The following is a 27,261-nucleotide window of genomic DNA, read 5'->3' as shown; positions in this document are numbered from 1 at the left end:
TTGAAAAGATAAATAAAATTGACAAACCTGGCTAGACTCACTGAAGAAATAAAGAGTAAAGACTCAAACAAAATCAGAAATGAAAGAGGAGAAGTTATCATGAACACCACAGAAATATAAAAGGATTATAAAAGATTATAAAGGATTATAAAAGAATAATATGAGCCCTAGCGGTTTGGCTCAGTGGATAGAGTGTTGGCCTGCAGACTGAAGGATCCCAAGTTTGATTCCGGTCAAGGGCACATGCCCAGGTTGCGGGCTCAATCCCCAGTAGGGAGCATGCAGGAGGCAGCCGATCAATGATTCTCTCTCATCGTTGATGTTTCTGTCTCTCTCCCTCTCCTTTTCTCTCTGAAATCAATAAAAATATATTTTTAAAAAAGAATAATATGAAAGCCTATATGTCACCAAATTCAATAACCTAAAAAAAAAATGAGCAACTTCTTAGAAATACCTAACTCTCCTGAAGTGAATCATGAAGAACTGGAAAACCGAAATAGACTGATCAAAAGTAAGAAAATTAAAACAGCCATTAAAAACCTTCCAAAAAACAAAAGTGCAGAACCAGACAGCTTCACTATTGAATTCTGCCAACATTCAAAGAAGATTTAATACCTATCCTTTTCAAACTCTTCCAAAAAACTGAAGAACAGACAATATTTCCTAACTTATTTTATGAGGCCAACATTACCCTGATACTAAAACCCAGCAAGAACAACACAAAAAAAGAAAATTACAGGCCAATATCTCCGATGAATATAGATGCAAACATTCTATACAATACATTAAATTGAGTACAACAATACATTAAATTGAGTACAACAATACATTAAAAAGATAAAACAACACAATAAAATGGAATTCATCCCAGAGACATAAGAATAGTTTAACATACATAAATCAATCAATGCAATATACCACATTAACAAAATAAAAGATAAAAATTACATGATCAGCCCTAGCTGGTTTGGCTCAGTGGGTAGAGTGTTGGCCTGCAGACTGAAAGTCCCGGGTTCGATTCCAGTCAAGGGCACATGCCCAGGTCGTGCACTGGATCCCCAGTGGGGGGCACTCAGGAGGCAGCTGATCAATGATTCTCTCATCATTGATGTTTTTATCTCTCTCACCCTCTCCCTTCCTCTCTGAAATCAATAAAAATATATATTTTTTTTAAAGATGACTCTTTAAAAAAAATTATATGATCATATCATTGGATGCAGAAAAAGCATTTGACAAAATACAACATCCATTTATAATAAAATGTGCATGGAAGGATAGTGCCTACCATAATAAAGGCCATATGTGATAAACTCTCAGGTAATAGGATATTCAGTGGTGAAAACAGAAAGCTTTCCTCTAAGATCAGAGCATACAAGGATGCCCACTCTCACCACTGTTCAACATAGCGCTGGAAGTCTGAGCCAGAGCAATCAGGCAAGAGAAAGAAATAAAAGGAATCTAAATTGGGAATGAAGAAGCAAAATTGTCACTTTTTACAGATGACATGATCCTATATATAGAAAACCCTATTGTTTTTTTAATCTATTAGGAACAATAAACAAATTCAGTATAGTTGCAGGGTACAAAAATGAATATATAAAAATCTATATGTTATCAGAACAAGAAATGAAGAAAACAATTCTATTTACAATTGCAACAAAAAAAAAAGATAAAATAGCTAGGAATAAACTTAACAAGGGAGTAAAGGATCTATATACTGAAAACTATAAGACATTGTCGAAAGAAATTGAAGAAGACACAAAGAGAGAAAAAGATATTCCATCCTCATAGTTTGGAAGAATCAGCATAGTTAAAATGGTGATATTGCCTAAGCAATATATAGATTTAATGCAATCCCCATCAATATTACCTAAAGCAATATATATATTTAATGCAATCCCCATCAAAGTCCCAATGACATTTTTCAAAGAAATGGAGCAAATAATCATCAAATTTGTATGGAATCACAAAAGACCCCGAATGGACAAAGCAATCTTGAGGAAAAAGAACAAAGCCAGTGGTATCACACTCACTGACTTCAAATTATACTCCAAAGCTACAATTATTTTAAAAGCATGATATAGGCAGAAAAATAGGCACACAGACCAATGGAACAGAATTGCGAGCTCAGAAATAAACCCACACATATACGGGCAATTAATTTTCCACAAAGGAGCCCAAAACATACAATGGAGAAAGGAAAGACTCTTTGATAAATGGTGTTGAGACAACGCCCAACCAACCAAGCCCCACTGGGCAGCTCGGTATTTCTGTTCTTTAAAAAGAAAGAAGTTTCCTTGACTTCGCATCTCCAAACAGATACCACCCCGTGTCTCTGCTCACCTTGTCAAGAGTTATCTGACCCCCAATTTTATTTCCTCTCCTCGCAAATGCCAATCAGCCACTCTGGTCTGCTCCTGTGAAGTTACTCTTTCATAACCTCAAGCTGCTCCTGGCAAGGTCCCCAGAGGCACCCAGGTTGCCATGACCAACAGTCACTTTTCCATCTGGAGCTTACTCGACACTCTCAGCAATTCTGGACATCGTTGACTGCTCCTTCCCCTTCAGGACCATGGCTTATCCTACTCTTTGTGACAGCACCCCGCCTGGCCTTCCTCCCCCCTCTGTGTCCACTCCTCCATCTCCCTTCCTTGATCTTCCTCTACTAAACTCCAAAGGTCCTCCGTCCTGGGCCCTCTCCTCTTCCTCTAATGTGCTGTGGTCCCTTTGATTGTCTCACCCTTTCCCATGGCTTTAACATCCTCTGGTTGTTGGCCCTTTGCTTCAAGCTCCCCATTCAGGCACCCAGTTACCTCCTTCGATACCGTGGAGGTAGTGGGGGGCAGCAGTTAACAGCATGGCGCCTACAGCTCGACCACTTGGGATTGGATCCTGGCCTGCAGCTTCCAAGCTGTGTGATCCTGAGCAATTAATTAACCTCTCTGTGGCTCAATTCTCTCAGCTATAAAGGAAGGACCATAAATAATATATATACCCTCTCACAGTCATTATGAGGATTAAATGAGTTAATGGATATAAAGCACTTAGAACAGTGTTTGGCACATATTAAGCACTCAATAAATGTTAACCATAGTCGTCCCTCAATATCCCCCATCCCCTATGGCAGGGGTCCTCAAACTTTTTAAACAGGGGGCCAGTTCACTGTCCCTCAGACCGTTGGAGGGCCAGACTATAGTTTAAAAAAAAACTATGAACAAATTCCTATGCACACTGCACATATCTTATTTTGAAGTAAAAAAACAAAACGGGAACAAATACAATATTTGTATTTGCATGTGGTGCGCGGGCCGTAGTTTGAGGACCCCTGCCCTATGGGATTGGTTCTAGGACCCCCACAGATACCAAAATTCAAGGATGCACAAGTCCCTTATATAAAATGGTGTTGTATTTGCATAGAGGCTACAGCAGAGTATGCCTACATATCCCTTCATTCGTGTGGATTCAGCACAGTGCTCAGTGTGCGGCAAATTCAAGTTTTGTTTTTGGAACTTTATGGGATTTTTTTCCAAATATATATTGTTAATCCTGACCCGAGGATATTTTTTCCATTGATTTTCAGAGAGAGTAGAAGGGAGGGAGGGGGGAGGAAGGAGGAGAGAGAGAGAGAGAAAAATATTCATGTGAGAGAGACATATCAATTGGCTGCCTCCCCCACCCACTCCGAAGGGGCAGGGATCAACCCAGGTACACACCCTTGACCAGAAATCAAACCTGCAACCCAGGTACACACCCTTGACCAGAAATCAAACCCAAGTTTCTTCAGTGCATGGGCCAACACCCTAACCACTGAGCAACACAGCCAGGGCTTTTTCTGAATATTTTTGATCCACAGTTGGCTGAATCCATGGATGTGAGACCTGTGGATGTGAGCTCCATGGATACAGAGGGCCTACTATGTTATGATATCTCATTGGTATCTCAAACTTAACAGGCCTCAAGTGGAACTCCAGATTCTTCCTACCACTGGTACCCTGTAGGGAAAAAATAAATAAATAAATGTTCCTCTCTAGAATTCCCCACCCCAGCAGAACTACCCACCAATGTGTTCAGTCCAGAAACATGGGAGTTGTCCTTGATTCCTTTCCTGTCCTCACCACCATCTTCCTCTCTACCCACCCAGTTCTTAATCAAACCCTATAGATTCTAAATCAAAATATACCTCAAATCTGTCTGTCTCTTTATGCCTCCACAGCCATCTCCCAGTCAAAAGTTACCACCATGTCCTAACTGGACAATTAACTGCTCCCTAGCTGACTTTTCTTCCCCTCCTCCATTTCCCTTTTATTCTGTCCCCCACCATCTGCCGCGAAGCCAAACGGTCTTATAAAAATGTAAATCATGTCTTTCTGCTTGAAACCTTTATTGGCTCGCATTTCTCTAACGACCAAATCTCCTACCAGTTCCCTGCTTGGACCAACTCCAGCCCACCTCATATATGTCTTTCTTCCCTTGCTTTCTCTGCTCCAACTTCCTCTAACAAGGGAAGGTCTTGTGCACCGCAGGGCCTTTGCATTTGCTGTTCCTTCTGCCTAGAACAGTGGTTCTCAACCTTCCTAATGCCGCGACCCTTTAACACGCTGGGTACTTGTATGTGGGCGCATCTGCATGTGGGCGGACCCGCCTAAAGACAGATAGAGGAGCGGTCCCTAAGACCTTCGAAAGTATGTGTTTTCCGATGGTCTGAGGCGGCCCCTGTGAAAGGGTCGTTCGACCCCCAAAGGGGTCTCGACCCACAGGTTGAGAAGCGCTGGCCTAGAACAATTCCCTCCCCCCCTCCCCCACTGTTATATGGTAAGATTGCCTCTTTTCTGTCCTTTAGGTTTCTCCGTACCTGAGATCTTTCCTATCGCCGTGCATATTCGCTCCCGCCCCATCATTATTGAACACAGCACTGTGCTACCTGAATTTATCACAATTTGCACTTACATATTTATTTCTTTGTTTATGGCCTGTCTTCCACACTAGAGAGTAGAAAAGCTGGTGGGGGGAGGGGGAGGAGGAGATTTGTATTCCCTGAGCAATAGGTCCATGTAATTGCCATATTCCTAGCTCTACAATTCATACTTGGTATTAGCAGGGGCTCAGGAAATATGTGTTGGATGAATTATTCAATTGTTGATTTAAAAAAGAAAGTCAGTTCGGCCCTGGCCAGTTAGCTCAGTTGGTTAGAGCGTCATCCCCAATATGCCAAGGTTGAGGGTTCAATCTCCTGTCAGGGCACATACAAAGAAACAACCAACGAATGCATAAATAACTGGAACAACAAAGTGATGTTTCTCTCTCTCTAAAATCAATGAACAATTTTTTTAAATCAGTTGACAAAAGTGTATGGCATTGTAGCAATTATGAAAGTCCACAAACTCACGTGTGCAATGACATTATTTCCTGGATACTCCATTCTGTCCAGGCAGTTGGAAACAAGTTGAACTTTAATCCTCCTGAGGTCAGACACAGTTCTATGATATTCAGCAGGACCAAATTTGCTGGGGGAGGGGAGAGGGATCAGGAAGAAGGCTGGGATGGGGAGGTGGCGGTTGGACAGCATCCAGCCCTCGGGCAATGGTGATCACGGCTAAAACATCACCATCCTGTCTCATTGGCCCCTTCAGTCTTGTGGTTTACCCTGTGTCTGGGTGTGGGGCATGGGAATATTTTGTAAGCAGGCTATGGTGCTGCTGCCTAGTAAACCCAGGAGCTATTCCTCTCTGGGGACCCTGCCAAGAAGCAGGTGGCGGAACCCTCCCCCCTCCTATTCTTGGCCAAGACACTTGTCTCTGTGGAGACATTCCTTTCCCCTCAGGGCTTCAGCTTTGAAACACATAAACCAGCTTTTCTACTTTCAGGTCTGCCACATATGTGCGTCCCCAGGGACAATGCGCACAAAACCCAGAGCACACTCCGGGGGTGGGAATGGCTGGGGGGGAGGGGGCGTCAAGCAGGAAAAAAGGAGACATATGTAAAACTTTAGACAATAAATAAAAAATAAATAAATAAAAATTAATTTACTGCTAAGAAAAAAATATATATTTTATACTATAAAATAGTGTGTATATATATTATATACGATACACTTCTGTATAATAAATTGCAAAATTTTATTTTTAATAGACTCAGATCCTCCATGGAAAACATTATTATGGTAAAGGGAATCTTACACTTAACTGTAGTTTTGATCTGAATAAAATGGCCATTAAAGTGAAAGAAAAAAACAAACAAACCCAGAGCACAGGAAAATGTAAATAGGGAGAAAATAGATTAACATAGAACTGCATCGTGTGTTTGGAAAAGATTACGCTGGTTACCATTTAGGGACTGGACGGGCCAAAATGGAGGAGGCCACAGTGCAGGGGAGAGATGGGGCCATGGGGATGGAGAGAAGTGGATGGATATCAGAACTATCTGGGAGAAAAAACTATGTGAGGGATAGGGTGGGGGGGGGTAAGGAAGGAGGCGTCAAGAATGACTCCTAAGATTCTACATGGGAGATGGGATGGCTTTGCCATGGGATGGCTTTTGCCAAAGTGGGAACACTTTACTCCACCGTAACCCCTTCACCTGGCCGACTCCTACTCATCCTTCAGCTCTTAGTCAGAGCAGCCACCTTACCTGACCCCAAGGCCTGTCGGATTCCTGTTTTACACTCTCGCTTTCCTTTGTGTATTTATTCAGTGTGTGATTTATGCTTTCATTAGTGTAGTCGCCACCAGACGGCCAGGTCTGTGAGTTGATGCCCTGGGCTCACCCTTGCATCCCCAGTGCCTAGCACATAGTAGGTTTCAATAAATGAAGGCTCAAAAATGAAGGCAGAGGAGGCTGGAATATTCCTTGCAGGCTGATGTTTCTTAATGGGGAGAGAAGGTTGCTGAGTTTCAAGATACAAGGATTCCCAACAAACAAAGAAGATGTGGAGAAAAGGGAACCCTCACCTAGCCGGTATGGCTCAGTGGTTGAATGTCAACCCATGCAGCAGGAGGTCATGGTTTGATTCTGGGTCAGGGCACATGCCCAGGTTGCAGGCTCGATCTTCAGTGTGGGGTGTGCAGGAGACAGCCAATCAATGTTTCTCTCTCATCATTGTTGTTTCTCTCTCTCTCTCTCTCTCTCTCTCTCTCTCTCTCTCTCTCTCTCTCTCTGTCCTCCTTTCCTCTCTGAAATCAATAAAAATATTTTTTTTTAATTTAAAATGGAACTGTCTATGACTCAGTGATTCCTCTTCTGGGACTTTATCCAAAGAAACCGGAAACACTAATTCGAAGGAATATATGTACCTCTATGTTCGTTGCAGTGTTATTTACAATAGACAACATCTAGAAACAGCCCAAGTGTCCATCAGTAGGTGAGTGGGGGGAAAACTGTTACATTTACCAATGGGATACCACTCTGCTGTAAGAAGGAAGAAAACTTTACCCTTTGCAACAGCATGGATAGACCTGGAGAACATTACACTAAGTGAAACAAGCCAGTCAAAGAAAGACAAGTACCATATGATTTCACTCGTGTGGAATTCAATGAACAAACTGAACTACCAAGCAAAATAGAGACAGACTGGGGAGCAGGCAGACAGTTCTGGGGTGGGGTTTGAGAGAAAGAAATACAAGGATTCCCTCTACCACCTCCACTCCAAAGGGTAGGTGTCCTCACCCCACCCACTTCAAGAATTTATAGGGGTGATGAGACTGTTACTGGGGGTAAAATGAGTGGATGAAAGTAAGAGATTGAGGATCTCTGGGCCTGGGGGGGAAGCTTGGAGGGGAGGAGGTATGAGTAGGGACTGGAGGTGGCAGAGAGGCCCCCAGAGGTGTTGACACCAGAGATATGGGATGACCCTGGGCAGTCCCTGCCTTCAAACAATGGTCCCCAGGGGCTTCTCCAACCTGCTCTGAAGAAATAAACACTCTGCAGAATCCACCGTTGTGTGGTTCATGAGTTTGTTGTTTGTTGCATGGTTGTGTCTAGAAAGGTGCCTGTGTGCAGAAAGGCGTGTAGTGGAGAGGTTCCAAAAGTGTTGATTGATGGTTGAAGAAAGAAAAGCAGCAGCGAATGTTCTCCGCGTACTCAGGGAATCTGGCGGGGACACAGGGGATTACCACTCCCACGTGGGACAGGCAGATTAAATGAGGTAATGTATATGAAAGTCCTGGCAGTTGAATAAACTCAGGTGCAAAATCTGGGAACAGCAGCCGAACTGGGATGGTGAGGGGAGGGATGAGATGGGAGGAGGCTGGGTGGGAGTCACATAGGGGCCCCTGGGGGCAGCTCCACAGGAAACCTCCCAGGGTCCTTGGGAGCCCCAACCCGCCCCAGCAAGACTGACACCGCTGCCCCACCCTGCCGGGCCGCAGGAATTTGCCCTGGTGACCTCCCCGGGCGCACTCCTGTCACCATGGCGACCAACCCCGGAACAAGCGGCCTGATTGTCCCTGCTCAGCGGGGCAGGTGAAACCCTGGCCACGTGACCGATACCGGTCCAGGTGCGGTTATAGGACACCCGCCACCTCCCCGCTTTAACCCATTCGACGCCGCCACCTCCAGGGTGCAGAGTCCCAGCCTCCGCGGGCCGCACCCCTTGGGCCCCCGTCACTCAGCCTGGGGAGGAATTAGGGCTGGGCTGAGTGACTGGAGCTGGGTTACTTCACCTCCGCCTCCCCGTTTTCACTTTACAAGGAAGGTTGGAACTACTGGGAACAGGGCTGCCGAAGTGTAGACTCAACCTCCTCAGAGGCAGTGAGTTATTCTGCAACCCGGTTCTCCCCCATCACCTCAGCATATCAGGGCTCAGAGGCCTCCCCTCCAGCACCTTAACCCCCCTGTCCTCCCCCCAGGGAGGCTCTCCCCAACTGTGAGCCCAGCGGCCTGTTCCTAACAAGCTGGGGTGGGGTGGGCAGCCCCCAAGTGGGCCCTTCTCCCCCAACACACTATCACCAGAGTTCTTCCCAGGTAGCAGCAGGAGAAAACTTCAAGCCAACTGGTTTTTCTGCTTGCTGATTTCACCCTAACTAGCCACATGACAGGGCTGGCAGGGTGTCTCAAGGTTGTTTCTGCCCTTAGACCCAGAGCTCTGGCTGGGGGCTGATGTCAGGTTCCTGGGCCAGGCTCAGTTTACCTGGCTCGACAGGTTGGCATGAGGGTGGGGGTCGGTTCTAATACTACCTTTCTGAATCACCAATGTTATGTCAACTCCCTTCCCCTTCTTCCACCAACTCTAGGAAAACACTGCTTGATCCACTCTCTGAGGACCCCTCCCAGACCTTGGACCAGTCCCCGTCCAGGGCTCACCTGGGCTCAGATGTCCCCATCACTCCCCTAATGACTATGCTGGTAACAAATGATTACACCACCTGGTGTGTGTACAGTCACCAGTGACTTCAAAGCCCTCCTCAGATTAGAACAAAACACCTGCCAGTCCTCAGGCTGACTCAAAGTGGGAGCCATTTATTTAAGCGGCCTTAGAGCAGTTAGAACGCCTCCTACTGGTCCCGATTCCATCCAGCATACCCTAAAGGGGGAGAAAGGCCCGTGTAACCCTTGCAAGCCCAGGTGTCATCTCCTGGAAGGGGCACAGATCCAGCCACCAGCTGAACCTTCACCTAAGCCTCAGCTACTGCCCTGAATCTCTCCAAGATCATTCAGTAAAATCACTATTGCACTTAGCACCAGATGAACAAAACATGGCCCTGGGCCTCTGGGAGCCCCCAGCCTATGGTGGACACAGAGAAGGGCCGTCCTATAATACTGTATAGTAGGCTCTGACACATGCTGTGGAACAGCCGTGGGCAAACTACGGCCCTCGGGCCGGATTCGGCCCGTTTGAAATGAATAAAACTAAAAAAAAAAAAAAGACCGTACCCTTTTATGTAATGATGTTTACTTTGAATTTATATTAGTTCACACAAACACTCCATCCATGCTTTTGTTCCGGCCCTCCGGTCCAGTTTAAGAACCCATTGTGGCCCTCGAGTCAAAAAGTTTGCCCATCCCTGCTTTAGAACATGGTATTTAGCTTATACTGAAAAGCAATCTTGAAGTCCAATGTGAATTTTACTACCATCTGGATCAAACTCAAAGCTTGCTGAGAACTTTATTTTGTTAGCAATCAACTTCACAATCGGTTGGCTTCGAGGATATCTGAGGTCTCTTCTTTGTCTAAAATTTAAAGACGAGGATTTTAGTGACAAGATTGTCCAGATTGAAATTCCACGTGTGGGTATGCAAAGATCAGCTTTGGCTAATGTCTGGAAGCAGAGAAGAGAAGTAAGCAAATTCCAATATTTAAGAGTCATGATAGTCCTTCATCTTTATTATACGAAACCATTTTTTAAATTAAAAGTTTCTACTTTTATTAAAAAAAAAAAAAAAGAACATGGGGTGGACGAAATTAGTTTCAACCAGGGAAATCTGGGAAGGCTTGAGGAGGAGGTGGCAGTTATCCTGGAATCTGACACCTGGCTATCTGGAAGGCAGGCATAGCATCCCAGCAGGGGAGTGGGTCATTGCGGTAAAGATCTAAAGGGAGGTGTGCAGTGTAGTTCTCAGGGTGCTTCCTGGGGGAGTCAGAGAAAGGGGAGCATGGGTGGAAACGTAGGTGGGATCGTACTGGGGGAGGTTTGGGATGTGGTGATTGAAGTTTCAACTTTCAACTATGGGGAGTCCCTGAAGGTTTCTGAGCAAAAGAATGCTACAGAAGGAGCAGCCACTCCCCCTGGTGAGGTAGCTCAGTTGGTTGGAGCACTGTCCTGATACACCAAGATTTCAGGTTCTATCTCCAGTCAGGGCACATACAAGAATCAACCAATGGTTGGATGTCAACCTATAAACCAGGAGATCACGGTTCGATTCTCGGGCAGGGCACATGCCCGGGTTGGGGGCTCAATCCCCACTGTGGGGCATATGCAGGAGGCGGCTGGTCGATGGTTCTCTCTCGTCATTGATGTTTCTATGTCTCCCTCTCTCCTCTCTGAAATCAATAAAAAATATTTTTGTAAAAAGAATCAACCAATGAATGCATAAACAAGTAGAACAACAAATCAATGTTTCTTCTCTCTCTGTCTCTAAAGTCAATAAATAAAAATTTTTAAAAAGAAAGAGTAGCCATTCTCGCAACTGCTGAAGGTGGACTGCAGTGGAAGCCAACTGAGACCTGAGATAATATCACCAATGCCACCTCTACCCCAGACTAGGGAGAAAAGATGGCAGTGGGGCAGCGTTCCAAAGGAAGGCGATTCCTCTGCAAGATGTGCTGAGATCTAGAGGTGGAAAGATTGTAAAGGAGGGAGGAGGGGGTAGGGAGAAGATCTGGGCCATTTCAACTCAGATGCCCCCACCAGTGCAAACATCTGGCCAGGGTTTGACCGTGGGCACCCATTTTGACTCGTATTATGAATGGCAGACCAGAGCTTCCGGTTTGCCTCAGTTTCCCCATTTGTAAAGAACGGGGTGGGGGTGGTTGAAGATAACCTGTAGAGTCCCTCCTAGCTCTTTCTCTAGTCCACGATTTCAGGATGGGTAAGAGGTACTCCTTCCAGCCCGTCTGGCGCCCCCCTCCCCACCTCTGGAGCACTGTGTCTCCAAGCAGCCACTCTGACGTTGGGAGCCCCCCTAGGTCTCTCTCCCGCGCCCCCCCCCCCCCGGGGCGGCACATAAAGTGTGGCACCCACCCAAGACAGTGAGTGAAGGCAGAAGAGCAGACAGGTGCGGCTCCGAGCGCGGACCAGGCAGGGTCTCCTAGGCCAGCCAAGAGCCTGTCCTGTGGCATCAAAACCCAGGACATCCAGAGCAGCTGGGACCGGATTCCCAGACCGCAGGGCCCAGACTCCCCGCAAGGATTCTGCACGTGCTGAGCGGAGCTTCACGAGCCCGGCCAGACCCTTGGTGGCTCTGCCTAGGCCTGGTTCTCAACCTTCCTAATGCCGCGACCCTTTAATACAGTTCCTCATGTTGTGGTGACTCCCAACCACAAAATTATTTTCACTGCTACTTCGTAACTGTAATGTTGCTACTGTTATGAATCATAATGTAAATATCTGATATGCAGGATGTATTTAGGCGACCCCTGTGAAAAGGTCGTTCGACTGCCAAAGGGGTCGCAACCCCCAGGTTGAGAACCGCTGGCCCGGGGTGAGGCCAGGGGCGGTGCTCCCGCCAGAGGGGCGGCGCTGGGGGAATTGACAGCTCTCCAGGATTCGGTCGGGAACTGTGAGCGAAGGCGGTGAATTCCGCGAGAGCAGTCGGGGAGGAGGCGGGGCTGCGGCGGGAACTGGGCGGGGCTCAGCAGAGGCGGGAGGCGGGGCTGCGGCGGGGAACTGGGCGGGGCTCAGCAGAGGCGGGAGGCGGGGCTGCGGCGGGGAACTGGGCGGGGCTCAGCAGAGGCGGGAGGCGGGGCTGCGGCGGGGAACTGGGCGGGGCTCAGCAGAGGCGGGAGGCGGGGCTGCGGCGGGGAACTGGGCGGGGCTCAGCAGAGGCGGGAGGCGGGGCTGCGGCGGGGAACTGGGCGGGGCTCAGCAGAGGCGGGAGGCGGGGCTGCGGCGGGGAACTGGGCGGGGCTCAGCAGAGGCGGGAGGCGGGGCTCGGGCACAGAACGTACTCGCGAGTGCGTGCGGGGGAGCGGCTCCCGGGCATGCTCAGCTGGGCCCGCGCCTGGAGGCTCCCGTATGGGGGCCTCGAACTCTCCAGAGTCTGCTTCTCCAGGGTGCCTGTCGCACCCAGCAGCAGCGGCCACCGCGGCGCTGAGCCGAGGTCAGTCAAGGGCACCCGGTGGGAGGCCGTCCCTGAACCCTGCTCCTCCGGTGCGGACCCGACGGCCCCACCTCCTCCGCTTGGCCCCGCCTCCTCCCATGCCGCTCTCCCAAACCTCTTCCCCAGTCGGCTCAGATCAGCCCCCATCCTTGCCCCGTCCAGGAGATCCGTGCCGCTTTCCTACACGCTTCTGGATGGGGAGGCGGCCCTCCCGGCCCTCGTCTTTCTGCATGGGCTCTTCGGCTGCAAAACCAACTTCAACTCTATCGCCAAGGCCCTGGCTCGGCAGACAGGCCGGAGGGTGAGCTTCCGGGGGAGGCGGAGTCCCGAGGGAGGTAGGGTGGGGGGCGGGGATCCGGGATGAGGCTGAGGCGGGGCCAGCTCCTCTACCCTCACCGCTGGGACCGGGCTGAGCAGTGAGTGACAGGTCTCTCTGAGCGAATATGAAAGGAAAGATGCAGCCTGCAGGGCAGACCCAGGCCCATCCATTCCCTCGTGCTTCCACTTCATCTGCAGGCTGCAGACTGAGCTGGGCTCCACTGCCCAATGCCTAAATGCAGACACCCTTCCCGCTACGGGGCCAGCCCCGTGCTTGTTCACCAGGGATGACAGGGGACTTCTCACCTCTCAGAGCAGTCCATCCTTCTGTGCTTCAACTGTTGGAAATTCTTGGCGTCTTCTTTCTCTGGAGTTGCTACCCAGCCAGGCCAGACTTTCAGAGAAGTGGTCACACAACTTGGGCCTCTCTTTTGTGTCAGTGACCCCAGGCTCTTCACCCTGGGCCTCCTAGGTCTGGGAACTGGGCCGTCTCACCATCTGAGTCCTTCTTCTGCTTCAGGATCTCTCTCCAGGTTCTCCACCCTCTCGGCCTGCAGGTCTTCCAGGCCTTTGGCTGTCCATGCCCCCAGTGTGGATGCTAGTGCTGCTCCCCTCTCATCCCACTCCCCAGGTGCTGACAGTGGATGCTCGGAACCATGGTGACAGCCCCCACAGCCCAGACATGAGCTATGAGGCCATGAGCCAGGACCTGCAGGACCTCCTGCCCCAGCTGGGCCTAGTGCCCTGTGTCCTCATTGGCCACAGCATGGGAGGCAAGACAGCCATGTTGCTGGCACTACAGAGGGTGAGCCGACCTTACTCAGGGCTTCCTCCCATCCAGTGTAGATCCTGAGTGCCCAGCAGGCAACCTGAGACTCAAAGGAGCCTGGGATGGCCAAGTTCAGGATCGGGGAACCATGCCTGCAACCCACCGTGCATGCCCAAGGCTGGTCCCCAGTCCAGTTCTCTCCCACAGCCAGAGCTGGTGGAACGTCTGATTGCCGTGGACATCAGCCCAGTGAACACTACATCCAGCTCAGACTTTCCAGCCTACATGGCAGCGATGAAAACCATAGACATCCCAGAGAAGGTGTCCCGCTCCAGTGCCCGCAAACTGGCCGATAAACAGCTCAGCCCTCTTATTCAGGTGATACCCTCAAGGTCCTGGATAGTTTGGGTTGGGACCTGTCGAGAGACGAGTGGCAGCCCGAGCCTCACAGGGAGCCCCCCGTCTGCACCCCCCACAGGACATGGCTGTGCGGCAGTTCCTGCTCACCAACCTGGTGGAGGTAGACGGGCGTTTTGTGTGGAGAGTGAACTTGGATGCCTTGGCCCAGCATGTGGACGAGATCTTGGCCTTCCCACCACGACAAGAATCCTACCCTGGGCCTACCCTCTTCCTCCTCGGTGGAAACTCTGAATTCGTGCCGTAAGCCAGGCTGAGAGGTGGACAGGGCATGCCTCACCTACCCAGCCCCAGCCTGGGGAGCCTGCCTTGGGGAGGGGTTGGGTGTGGGCAGTGAGTTCCTGAGAGCTTGGGAACACCACGGGGCATATAGCTCTCCACCCCTTCCTGCTCCACCTTCACTTTGCTTTCTCTTCCCGTGTCCCCACTTTCATCCCTTGTTGGCGGCCTTCTCTTCGATGGACAGCCCCAGCCACCATCCTGAGATTAGGCGGCTCTTCCCTGTGGCCCAGATACAGACTGTGCCTGATGCTGGGCACTGGATCCACGCTGACCGCCCACAGGACTTCATGGCTGCCATCCGAGGCTTCCTGGCCTGAGAGTTGCTGGCCAGGGGGGTCATGTTTGAAACCCCAGGTGTTAAGGCCCTGCAGCTTCTGTTTCTGCACAGAAGGACTCAAGTGGGCACTAAGGAGGCACAAGGTGCGAAGGTGGTCAGACCTCAAGTTTTAATGAATAAAGATACTGATCTCTCAAGGTTCTGGGCTGAGCGCGCTCACCACCAACGCCCCCACCAACGCTGGGGGAATTGAACCCATGGGGTCCTGGCAGTTCCGGGTTGCATGGGGGCTCTCAAAGTGCTGCTGGACTCTCTCTGCAGCTGACTCTCGACCAGCTGCTTCACCAGCCGCTGCATGTCCTCCTGGGGGCAGGAGAGAAGGTTCGCAGGCAGACCCGGGCCTGTCTCCCTGTACCTCCCAGGCCCAGCTGGCATGTCCGCCCTACCTCCCAGGCCTCCACCTCCTGCCTCAGCCTCAGTTTCTCCTCCAGGACCTCCAGCAGCTGGGCCTCTGCCGCTCGTAACTTGGCTTTGCATGTGTCCAGCTCAGCCTCCACAGCCCGTTTCCTGCCGGTGGCAGAAAGAACAGCCTGAGGCCGAGGACTTACAGATCTGATGCTGGGCCCGGGGGGGGGGGGGGGGGCGGGCACATATGGCCACAGCCCCCTGCCCTGTGACAGAAAGTTGCTTGTGTGGCGTTTCTTCCAGGAATGCCTGACTCCCCCTCGCCTCTCCCAGCAGGACAGAGTCCTGAGGGTGAGCCAGCACTGCCCCCGCAACTCCCCCAAGCAGCTGCCTCTCACTTGGCAATGGCTTCATCCCGCTCCTGGAGGACTTGGTCCAGCGAGGGCTCTGTCTGGGTGTCCCCCAGTGCTCCAGCCGCTTAGGATTCTGGGCTCTGTTGCAGGGAGGGAGAGGAGGGAACCGTGATTGTGGACTTGCCTGGACGAGGTACCCCTCTCTGGGCCCTTCCGCCCTGGCCTTGGCCCTGTGCTGATATCAGGAAGGGAAGGGTCTGAAACACTCTGTATCTGCCCCTTAGTGTCCCGGTCTCATGGACTTGTGAATGTAAAGCAGGGGCACTTATGCCATGGTGAGGGGTAGCAGGTGTGGTCCATGCCTGGCCGAAGCGTAAGCAGAGAGGGCACGGTGTTTGGACCCCCAAGGAGGAAAGGAGTTCTCACCTGACCCCAAGGAAAGAGAGAAGGTGGGTTGGAGGATACTTACCCCTCAGGGGCCCCAGACAGAGAGGGTGGCTTGTGACAGGAACTCTTGTCAGCCGGGTGGGGCAGGTGGAGGACATAGCCCTTTGCCCTCCCTTCCTGGCAAGGCACTCCCTGTTAAGCCCCGCCTTAGGCAGGCAGGCGGGTCCCTGCCTCCTCTCCTAGATCCTGGAACCCTCCAGCCAGGCCCAGAGCCTCTCTGCATTCCTTACCCAAGGGGGGTGCTCTCCCCACATCAGGAAATGAGAAAGAAGGAACAGAGCCAGGGCTGCTCCAACGCTGAGAAACAGGTGCCCAGCCCCCAACTTGAAGGATTGGCATCTTGGTACCTTGAATGGCATTTCCACACTTATAACTATAACCTCACCTCAGGAGAAAACAAGAAAAAAGTTTAACCATTCCTGGCACATTCCTCCTAACATCTTTTTTTTTTTAATCCTCACCCAAGGATATTTTTCCATTGATTTCTAGAAAGAGTGGAAGGGGTGGAGGAGAGTGGAAGGGAGAGCAAGAGCATGGATGTGAGAGAGACACATTGATTGGTTGCCTCTCACACCCACTGGGGAACCTGCAATGGGGGGGACCTTGACTGGGAATCGAACTCTTCAGTCCAGGGGCCGATACTCTAACCACTGAGCCAAGCCAGCTAGAGTTCCTAACATCTTTTTTTAAAATATGTTTTTATTGATTTCAGAGAGGAAGGGAGAGGGAGAGATAGAAACATCCATGATGAGAGAGAATCATCGATCAACTGCCTCCTGCACACCCCCTACTGGGGATAGAGCCCACAACCTGGGCATGTGTCCTTGACCAGAATCAAACCCAGACCTTTCAGTCCACGGGTCGACGCTCTATCCACTGAGCCAAACCAACTAGGGCTCCTAGTGCTCGCTTCGGCAGCACATATACCAACTAGGGCTCCTAACATCTTGAATGTCCATCTTCCCTAGCAATATTGCTCTTTATTCCTCCAGTATTTCCACCATTCTGCTCCTTGAGCATGGATGGGTCTGCTGGGCTCTGAAGGGGGTCTCGGTGTCCCACTCCTCTCTCAGTGTGATTATGGAGCATATCAGTGACATCAGAGGTGGAAAGGGAATTTTCCCCATTGAGAAGCCTCTTCAGCAAGGTTGCAGCTTGAGGATTAGGTCCGCAGCTCAACCCTAAGGGGGTGGGGGGCAGTGGAGGAGGGTGTAGTGGGGATACATGGTGATGGACGCAGACTTGACTTGGGGTGGTGAATGCAATACAGTGTACAGATGCGTTGTGGAATTGTGCACCTCAAACCTGAGACTTTTGTTAACCAGTGTTAACCAAAAATTTATTAAAAAGGGACAAAATAGTTCCTATAAGACCCCCCAGAAACCCCTTGCAGACATCACTCCTGGTTGTTGGTAGGTCCCATTCAGTCAGGTGCCCTTCCAACAGCCAGACTTGACAATTTATTAGGTTGAAGCCCAGGCAAAGAGGTGGGTTGAGCTGTACTCCCTGATGCAACACCCCTTTTGTTGAGATTCAGGGTGTTTCAAGAGGCTGCTCTGTTCCATGATCCAGACAGGGGTCTCCAGGGCTAGTAAAGGCAAAGCATAGATATAATCACAAAAGGGTGTTGGAGGTCCAGGGGGCAGTGGGAGCACAAGGGCCCCTCATCCCGTTAGTCAAAGGAGGTCCCACAGGAGCTTGTCCACAGGCCGGCAGGAGTCAGCCAGGCAAAGGGCTAACACTTTTTTTAAAAATGTATTTTATTGATTTTTTACAGAGGAAGAGAGAGGGATAGAGAGTTAGAAACATTGATGAGAGAGAAACATCGATCAGCTGCCTCCTGCACACTCCCCACTGGGTATGTGCTTGCAACCAAGGTACATGCCCTTGACCGGAATCAAACCTGGGACCCCTGAGTCCGCAGGCCGACGCTCTATCCACTGAGCCAAACTGGTTAGGGCAGGGCTAACACTTTTGCCAGGTTTGTGGGGTTTTTTTTTTCATTTTAACTTTTTATTTGGAAACAATTCCAAACTAGTCTTTGATGTCCAAACTAGTCTTTGATGTCCAAAAAAATAATTCTTTTAGGATTAAAAAAAAATCTAATATGGTATCAAGCATTTACCGGTTGTCATATCTCTCCAGTCTCCCTCACTCTAGATTCTAGATTCTCTAGAACAATTAGCAGCCTTTGAGTTTCATGGCCTTGACACATTTGAAGATTACAGAGAAGTTATTTTAAACTGTCCTTCGCCCTGCGTTTGTCCAATCCTTCCTCATGATTGGACCACTGTTACACATTTTGTGAGGATAAATCACAGAAATGATGCTGTGTTCTCGTGTCCAATATCATTCGGAACCAGGACTGGGGGTGTGAATGTTGACCACTTGATCGTGATTGGTAAGTGTTGGGGAAGGGAGTTACTTTGAGATGTTGAAACTTCCCTTTCTTCATCCCATTTTCACCCATAGGTTTCAGCATCCATTGCAAATGATGATTTTCTAACTTCACCATTTCTTCTGCACTTATTTGTTGGCATTCTATTGCAAAGAACTGTCTCTTCACCCCCATTTATTTATCCATTTATTTATATCAAATGGACTACTGGTTTCCTATCTTATTCAATGCATTATAACCCATTCCTATTGCTTATTTCAATGCTCAAGTTGTACCAGGTTTAGGTTTCGTCAATAGGTGCCCCTTGCTGGCCTCTTGCCGTTTTGATATGTGACATCATCCTTTGAACACTGCCTTTCTTTCTGGCTCAGCAAGATAGTCCAGGCTCATCTCGTTTCACCCTTCCCCAGCCTTAGAATCAGCCATTTCTACAAGAGGACCTGTGTGAGTGTGTGTGTGTGTGTGTGTGTGTGTGTGTGTGTGTGTGTGTGTGTGTGTGTGTGTGTGTTCATGGCAAATAGTATTTAAAAACCAAGACCTGGTTATTAGGTGTGCTTGTTGCAATTAGGGTAATCTCTGCTCCCAGCCCACTCAGTAGCCACACATTTATACCCACAAACACACACAACTACGTTTATTTTCTTATCTATGCAATGGTTAATTTTATGTGTCAACTTGACTGGTTAAACATTATTTCTGAGTGTGTTTCTGGAAGAGAGTAGTTTTTGAATTGGTGGACTGAGTAAAGCAGATGGTCCTTCCCAATATGGGTGGGCATGATCCAATCCGCTGATGGACTGAATAGGGAGAAAAAGCAGAGGAGGGTTGAATTCTCTCCCTCTTCCTGACCGCTTGAGGGGGGGATACAGGTCTTCTCCTGCCCTGGAACTGGTCCTTACATCATCGGTGTTCCTGGTTCTCAGGCCTTTGTACTCAGACTGTACCACCAGCTTCCCAAGTCTCCAGCTTGCAGATGGCAGGCTGTGGGACTTCTCAGCCTCCGTAATCCGTGAGTCAATTCCACATAATAAATCTCTTTCTCTGTATATATTCTATTGGTTCTGGTTCTCTGGAGAACCCTAACTAATACAATTTACATATATGGAAGAAAGTTTACATTTAGAGCTTAAATTCTAATCCAACAACACGGGTTCATCCCAGCTTTCCTCCTTTACATATTTTACCCCCTTGCCACAATTGTCTTCAATATATTTCATAATTTTTTCAAATCCCCAGTATGTAGCTAATCTCTAAAAACAACTGGGCTTCCCCTAACTTAAATGCCCTCCTTACATGGGCTCAGCTACTGCAGGGCTGCCCTCCCACCCTATTCCAGTGCCTTCCTCATGCATGGTCCTGGCTGCCAGTGGGCTATCAAACATTTCTAAGAGCTTTACATTCATTCATTCATTCCACAGATATTTATTGAGCACATACTATGTACCAGGCATGTTTCCAGGTGATGGACATGAAACAGGAAGACAGACAAAATTCCCTAACCTCACAGAGCTCACATGCTAATGAGGGGAGATAGACAATAAACAAATGGATGAGTATATAAGAAGGTAAGAAGTCATAACCAATGGACATAAGACACTGGGGGGTAGGGGAGGCCAGGGGATTGTCAAGAGCGGGGGGGAAAAAAAGGACACATATGTAATACCCTTTGTAATACTTTAAGCAATAAAACAATAAAAAAAAAAAAGAAGGTAAGAAGTGCTGTGGAGAAAAATTAAGCAGGGAGAGAGAATGAGGAAGAACCTGGTGACTGCTATTTTAATATATATATTTTTTTTATTTCAGAGAGGTAGGGAGAGGGAGAGAGAGAGAGCAACATCAATGATGAGAATGATTTTAACAGCACCTGCCATACTCTATATTCCTCTAAGTTGTTTTTTATTCTCTCTCTGCTCCAATATGTCAGCTCCATTGGGGCAGCCAGAATGTCCCCAAACAGGCAAGGATTTCTGCTGGTTTTATTCACTGCAGTATCTCTAGTGCCTAGAACAGTGCTGGGTACTCGTGAGAATGTTGGTTTCATGACTCGAATGAGGGAAGGGCATGGCTTTCTTGTGTTCTTGCAACCTTGCCTGCCTAGGCCCTCCTACCGGCATCAATGACTGATAACAGGACACTACTGTGTTTCCTGAATCAGAGGGCTTTGTAATCTAGTAGAAACCAAGCACACTTCCAAGCTAGATAAGAAACCTCATTGAGCCCTGGCCAGTGTTTCTAAGTGGTTAGAGCGTTGGTCCGCTCATTGAAGGACCTTGGGTTCAATTACCAGTCAAGGACACTTACCTGGGTTGCAGGTTCAACCCCACTGGGGTGTGTGCAGGAGGCAACCAATAGATGTGTCTCTCTCAAATCGATGTTTCTCTCTTTCTCTGTCTCTCTCCCACCCTCCCTCCCACTTCTCTCTTTTTTTAAAAAAATATATTTTTATTGATTTCAGAGAGAAAAGGAGAGGGAGAGATAGAAACATCAATGATGAGAGAGAATCATTGATCAGCTGCCTCCCGCAGGCCCCCTACTGGGGATCATGCCCACAGCCCAGGCATGTGCCCTGACAGGGAACTGAACCGTGATAGGTCACCGCTCAACCACTGAACCATGCTGGCCAGGTGAGACCTTAAAGAGATCACAGTATTAATCCATCACTTAGATGAAAAACAACCATTCTCATGATTGGAATAATATTTCCAGCAATAGCATCATTCATGGATGTAAAAAGTATTGTATAATATTGGGTGTGGAGAGAGCAGAGCGCCTAAAGAATGGCTTCTCTGTGTACAACACATCCAACAGCAACTTGGACTTACACCTCACGGGTGGCAGAATACTATGGCCTTCCTCTGACATTACGCCCTATACAAAAAAAAAAAAAAAAAGTGCTGTATTTCCGAGCACAAATGAAGATGCGGTTTGAATATACTTTCATGAAATTGGAAAAGAACTGTTTCAAAATAAAGTTATTCTAGCCCTAACTAGTTTGGTTCAGTGGATAGAGCGTCGGCCTGCGGACTCAAGGGTCCCAGGTTCAATTCTGGTCAAGGGCATGTACCTTGGTTGCGGGCACATGTACCAGTGGGGAGTGTGCAGGAGGCAGCTGATCGATGTTTCTCTCTCATCAATGTTTCTGACTCTCTATCCCTCTCCCTTCCTCTCTGTAAAAAATCAATAAATATATAAAGTTATTCTAAAAAGCATGTGATTTTAAATTTTAAATATTTTAACTATTATAAGTAGGGAACTGCTTATCTCATCTGAATCCCTAAATGTTCAAATTAGAATATTGGGCCAAAAACTTTTTTTAATTTTCTCATTGGGAAAAAGAGCGAATAGCCTTATATTCAGGCACATAGTGCGTTCCGTCACAAAGCCCTTCCTCAGTATCACACACTGAGCAGTGGGACTTATTCCCAGATGCCCACACCTCCCTACTTCCCAACTCCCCCAGGATGGCTGAGCACAGGCTCAGGGGAGGTGTTACAGGATGATGGTAGGGGAGGCCAGAAGGGGAAAAAGAGCTGCCTGTCAGGGAGTATTCCACTTCCACCTTTAGCCCTTGCTTCTTCCATAGACACACAAACCACACACACACACTCCATGGACTGTGGCCCACAACTTCCATCTCTACACAAAACAGACCACTCCTGCCACCAAGCCAGGCAGGGGGCTGGGCTTTGTGGCCTAAACAGCTGGGATGTACAGAGCTGGGCAGCTTACAAACCATGTCACCCGACCCTCATGACCTTGTTTGTGTTTACCTTCCTGAGCCTCATGGTCCTCATCTGTGAAGTGGGTTCATGGAGGCCCACTGATAGGGTCACGGTAAAGGTTAGACGAGGTACCTCACACAATGACGAGCACTTTGAGGGGCCAGGAGCCAGACTTCCCAGGAGAGGAGAAAGAGGAAGTAAGCCTGTCAGAAAGCAGCAGAAAAACAACGGGCCCAGCCGGTGTGGCTCAGGGGTTGAGTGTCGACCAATGAACCAGGAGGTCACGGTTCTATTCCCGGTCAGGGCATATGCCCGGGTTGTGGGCTTGATCACCAGTGTAGGGCGTAGCAGGGGTGGGCAAACTTTTTGACTCGAGGGCCACAATGGGTTCTTAAACTGGACCAGAAGGCCGGAACAAAAGCCTGGATGGAGTGTTTGTGTGAACTAATATAAATTCAAAGTAAACATCATTACATAAAAGGATATGGTCTTTTTTCTTTTTAGTTTTATTCATTTCAAACGGGCCGGATCCGGTCCACGGGCCGTAGTTTGCCCACGGCTGGCCGTAGGGCGTGCAGGAGACAGCCGATCAATGATTCTCTCTCATTGTTGATGTTTCTATTTTTCTTCCTCTCCCTTCCTTTCTGAAATCAATAAAAAATATATTAAAGAAAACAACACCGAGAGAATCTCTCTCCTCTCCTCTTCTCTCTCTCTCTCTCTCTCTCTCTCTCTCTCTCTCTCTCTCTCTCTCTCTCTCTCTCTCTCTTCCTCTCTCTCTCTCTCCAGCAATGGAGCCTGAGTCAGCTCCCCCTTCCTGCTCTGCACCCTGCATAATTCTGCCCCAGAGACAATTCTGTTCCTGAATCCTACACAAAGCTGCCTCCTCTTCCTCTTTCAGACCCCTACAGCCCTATACTTGTCCATCATTGTCTTGTCATTGCCAAGGTGTTTCTCCCACCAGTCCGCAGGCTTCTGAAAGGCAGGTGTTGACTGTCCTCATCCCAACCTGGGCAACAGGTACTGAGCTGTGATGGCATCGGTGAGGCAACACTGGCCTTGACCAGCAGATGGCAGCAGTTATCAATCAATATCTGGGATCCAGTGGGCAAGGGGTTGCCTCACCCTCCCAGCCTGTGCAATAGAAACTGAGGGGACTTGGGAGCTTTAAATGCCCAGCCGTTCTCCCAGTGCCCCTCTATGGGAACGCCGCTCATTCCAGCGTGCAGGTGTTTACCACCATCCCACAATTCATGTCTGTGCCAGCCTTGGGTAAGCAATGAGAACACGACCCCGTTCCTTTCCTTTATCTAATGAGGGACAGACACCTAGGACAATAAGTGCTGTGATAGCACTAAGCGCTATTCTCCCCTTGGCCACCCATTCAAATGCCTGCCTCCGTGAAGTGGTCCCTGCCCCCAGGAAGCTGGCTGCTCTGAGGACCCCAGGCATCTTGTGTAGCAGTCCCTATTTTAGCCCCTGCCAGGCTCTGGTTCCTCTGTCTCTGCCCATCCTGCACGTATGAGGGAGTATTCCACTTCCACCGTTAGCCCTTGGTTCTTACACACACACACACACACACACACACACACACACCCTGGGCTGTGGCCCACAACTCCCATCTCTACACAAAACAGACCACTCCTGCCTCCCAAGGCTCCAGCCGGTGTTCCACACCAATCCTCATCTACTGTCTACATGTCTTCCTGGATGTCGGGGCTACACATCCAGTCTTCCCCTTCCCTGGATCTGTTCCTCTTCTGAGCACCAGTTCTGCTCTCATCTGCACAGAGTCACCAGGGCCGATTGCCTCTAGTTCATAATATCTGTCATTGTTTTCATGTTTTACAACAGACATACTCTTTTAATTATTGAAATAAACTCTAGTAGTATTAAATAAATTCTTGAGTGCCTTTGACACTTTTCTGCAGTCCAACAGGTCCTGCTTTTATTCAGATCATAGTCTCTGGTCTCTTTCCTGGATACCACAGCAGCCTGCTACAGCCAACTGTCCTCCATGCTGCTACAAAGGGGCCTCTGCCCTGGCTTTGGAAACTTCCACGCTAGCCACTTCCAGCCTGGACCTCCCCCATGAATTCCAGGCTCACAGAGGCAATGGCCTTACTTGCCCTCCCCATTGGGAAGTCTAATGTGCAACTCAAACTTTAATAGGTCCAAATCCCAAATCCTGGTTTACCTCCACCTTCAACCTGCTCCTCCTCGAGTTCTTTCTCCACCTTTGCAAATGCAACACCATCTTTCCAGGTGTTCAGGTCAAAACCCTTGACTCCAAGCCTGGCTGGTGTGGCTCAGTGGTTGAGCATTGACCTGTGAACCAGGAGGTCACAGTTCCAGGTCAGGGCACATGTCCAGGTTGCAGTAGGGGGTGTGCAGGAGGCCGTCGATCAATGATTCTCTTTCATCATTGATGTTTCTATCTCTCTCTCCCTCTCCCTTCTTCTCTGAAATCAATCCTATATAATAAAAGGCTATATAATAAATATAATCCTATATAATAAATCCTATATAATATAATCCTATATAATAAAAGGGGGCAAATTGTCCCCTTGTCAGGGAATTCAACCAGAAGTTCGACCAGGGGCCTGCTACCCAACCACACGCGTCCCCTCTCCCTGTCTGGCCCAGCCCAATTGGCCATGATTGGGGTGGGCCAGCTGGACCTCACCCGTGCCTTAATTTGTGCACCTGGCCTCTAGTCCTATATAATAAAACCCTAATAGGCAAATCAACCGAACAGCAGAATGACTGGTTGCTATGATGCACACTGACCACCAGGGGGCAGACGCCCAATGCAGGAGCTGCCCCCTGGTGGTCAGTGTGTACCCACAGGGGGAGCGCCACTCAGCCAGAAGCCCGGCTCATGGCTGGCAAGTGCAGCGGCTGTGGCAGGAGCCTCTCCCTCCTCTGAGGCAGCACTAAGGAGCCCTCAGGGGATGTCCAACTCCCGGACATCCTCCGAGGGGTCCCAGACTGCAAGAGGTGCAGGCTGGGCCCAGGGACCCCCCACCTCCACCCCGTGCACAAATGTCGTGCACTGGGCCTCTAGTAAAAATATATTTAAAAAAACAACAACCCTTGACTCCAGTCATCCTTGAGTCCTCTCGTTCTCTGTTGGCTCTACCTTTAAAATGTATCCAGAACGTGACCACATCTCACCATTACCACTGCCATCACCCTTATCCCAACCACCTGTGATATTGCAAACACTTCCTAAATGATGTATCTACGTCCTCCGTGTCTCCTTCCGTCTATTGTCCACTCAGCAGTCAGAGTAATCCTGTTAAAGCCAAGATGGATCATGTCCCTCCTCTGCTCAAAACCCTCCTGTGGCTCCCATTCCAGTGAGAGACTAAAAGCCAAAGGACACGATCACTTACAAGGCCCCTTCCTCAATTCTCTGACGTTAGCTCCTCTGAGCTCGTCCTCACCACAATGCTCCAAGCATCCTTGCCTTCTTGCTTTTTCTCCAGCATGCTCCCTTCTCATGGTCACTGCATTTAATGTTCCTTCTGCCCAGAATGCTTTCTCCCAGAGATATGCATGGCTCCCTCCCTCACTTCTTTCAGATATTTATTCTCAGGCCCCTTGACCATCTCATTTAAATTGGAATTCCCACTTTGCCCTGGCCAGGTAGCTCAGTTGGTTAGAGCATAGTCCCTGTACGCCAAGTTGGGGGGGGGGGGGGGGCGGCGTTTGTTCCCTGGTCAGGGCACATACAAAAAACAACCAATGAATGCATAAATAAGTGGAACAACTGCCAGAGGCTAAAGCAAACAGTATTAGCATAAAAGTGCAAAAGAGACATTGGAAGACCAATGGACTTCGATATACAGCATGGCTGAATATCAGCACAAGTTTGCTCCTGCTGTGATTGCAATGGCTCCAGGCGATTTCCTGACCTGATAATCCTTACCTTTACCAAACTTTACCTTTGATCTGCCTGTATGCATTGCTAAAGGGCAAATGTGTATTCAAAGTGAATAAAAAGCAGATGGACCCAGTCTCGGTTCCTCTTCATGCAAGAGGTTTCCACCTGGCCCCCATGCCTTCAAAATTTATATTTCTTATATAGTGTCCTCAGCCCTCCTGCAACTCATCCTGAACTCGCCATGCAGGTCGTGGCAACAACAAGTTGTTCTCGCTCTCTCTCTAAAATAAGTAAATAAATAAATAAAATTGGAATTCCCATCTTAAACCCAGCACCCTTTACCCCTTCTTTCCTACTTTATCTTCTCCATAGTATGTCACCACAGTTATATATGTTATTTAGTCATTTATTTTTGTTTATCATCTCTTTCCACTACTAGAATGTGGACTCTATGAGGACAAGGACTTTTGTCCGTCTTGGTTTCTGCCACATCTCCAACATCTAGCACAATCAGCACATAGTAAATGCTCAATTAATACCTTTTTATTGAAGGAATGAATGTCTGACTCTTGATTGCCTTCTCCTTGTCTGCAGAATAAAGTTTAACATTCAAGGCCTCCCTCACTCACCTCTTACCCATACTGACTCTTATACTTACCCAGTGTCTGGGCACACTCCTTCCTCCACCCAGGAAGCCTGCACTCCCCCCTCCCCACCCCAGCCCACCTCCACCCCCGCTGCAATCCCACTCCTCCAACACCCAGCTCAAACATCACCACCTCTGGAAAGCCACCCTGGATCTCTCACATACTGAAGCCATGTCTGTCTCTCCCACTACAGGAGGAGCACCTGAACTACAGAACAGTGGCTCCAGGGCATGGTTTCCAAGGTAACATTTGATGAATGAATAAATGATTGCATGAGAATAAGACATATCAGAAAGGCAGAGTTTAAGGTGAAGGGCACATGTTCATTCTTTATTCATTTTCCATGTTATCATTCAATACATTTCAGTAAGTGATGGTTGGCTTGACACCTGGGCTCTCTGAGGGTAGGAGCTGTCTCCCCTTCTTGCCCTCTCCCCACATGGCCAGACATGACTCTGGGGTACACCTGTAATTATGCTGCATAGAGGAAAGCACTCTGGAGCCAGGAAGCACCTGCCCTGCCATTTGTTCCCTGTAATCCTGATCAAATCCCTCTAGCAGCTGAGTCCTGGTTTTGCATCTGT

At 48.9% G+C, this 27,261-nt stretch overlaps 1 protein-coding gene, 1 long non-coding RNA gene and 1 other non-coding gene across 3 annotated transcripts; 2 read left to right on the top strand and 1 right to left on the bottom strand.

Moving 5' to 3' along the window:
- The first annotated feature begins 12,565 nt into the window (after window positions 1–12,565).
- Window positions 12,566–15,013, top strand: ABHD11 (abhydrolase domain containing 11). The gene is made up of 6 exons (XM_036310453.1): window positions 12,566–12,753; window positions 12,916–13,054; window positions 13,703–13,876; window positions 14,048–14,218; window positions 14,319–14,500; window positions 14,724–15,013. Exons 1-6 carry the CDS (start codon window positions 12,635–12,637, stop codon window positions 14,854–14,856), a joined length of 918 nt encoding a protein of 305 aa, XP_036166346.1. The 5' UTR covers window positions 12,566–12,634; the 3' UTR covers window positions 14,857–15,013.
- Window positions 15,014–15,066: 53 nt separating this feature from the next.
- LOC118656796 lies at window positions 15,067–16,147 on the bottom strand. The gene is made up of 4 exons (XR_004967696.1): window positions 16,044–16,147; window positions 15,620–15,714; window positions 15,263–15,383; window positions 15,067–15,179 (listed from the first exon to the last, which is right to left on the bottom strand). It is a non-coding gene; the product is annotated as an uncharacterized LOC118656796 (long non-coding RNA).
- Window positions 16,148–21,166: 5,019 nt separating this feature from the next.
- On the top strand, window positions 21,167–21,295 carry LOC118657236. Its single transcript, XR_004967948.1, has one exon. It is a non-coding gene; the product is annotated as a small nucleolar RNA SNORA11 (small nucleolar RNA).
- Window positions 21,296–27,261: the final 5,966 nt, after the last annotated feature.

Source organism: Myotis myotis, unplaced genomic scaffold (assembly GCF_014108235.1).
Source record: "Myotis myotis isolate mMyoMyo1 unplaced genomic scaffold, mMyoMyo1.p scaffold_m19_p_5, whole genome shotgun sequence".
Lineage (NCBI taxonomy): Eukaryota > Metazoa > Chordata > Mammalia > Chiroptera > Vespertilionidae > Myotis > Myotis myotis.
Note: the sequence above shows the minus strand (reverse complement) of the source record. Positions and strands in the feature narration are given on the sequence as shown.

What these genes read in the sequence shown, in the direction of transcription:
- ABHD11 (XM_036310453.1), top strand. Translation starts at nt 12,635, where the DNA reads ATGCTCAGCTGGGCCCGCGCCTGGAGGCTCCCGTATGGGGGCCTCGAA. An exon ending in TGTTGCTGGCACTACAGAGG is followed by an intron (nt 13,877 to 14,047) that starts GTGAGCCGACCT and finishes TCTCTCCCACAG; the next exon opens with CCAGAGCTGGTGGAACGTCT. An exon ending in GGAAACTCTGAATTCGTGCC is followed by an intron (nt 14,501 to 14,723) that starts GTAAGCCAGGCT and finishes TTCGATGGACAG; the next exon opens with CCCCAGCCACCATCCTGAGA.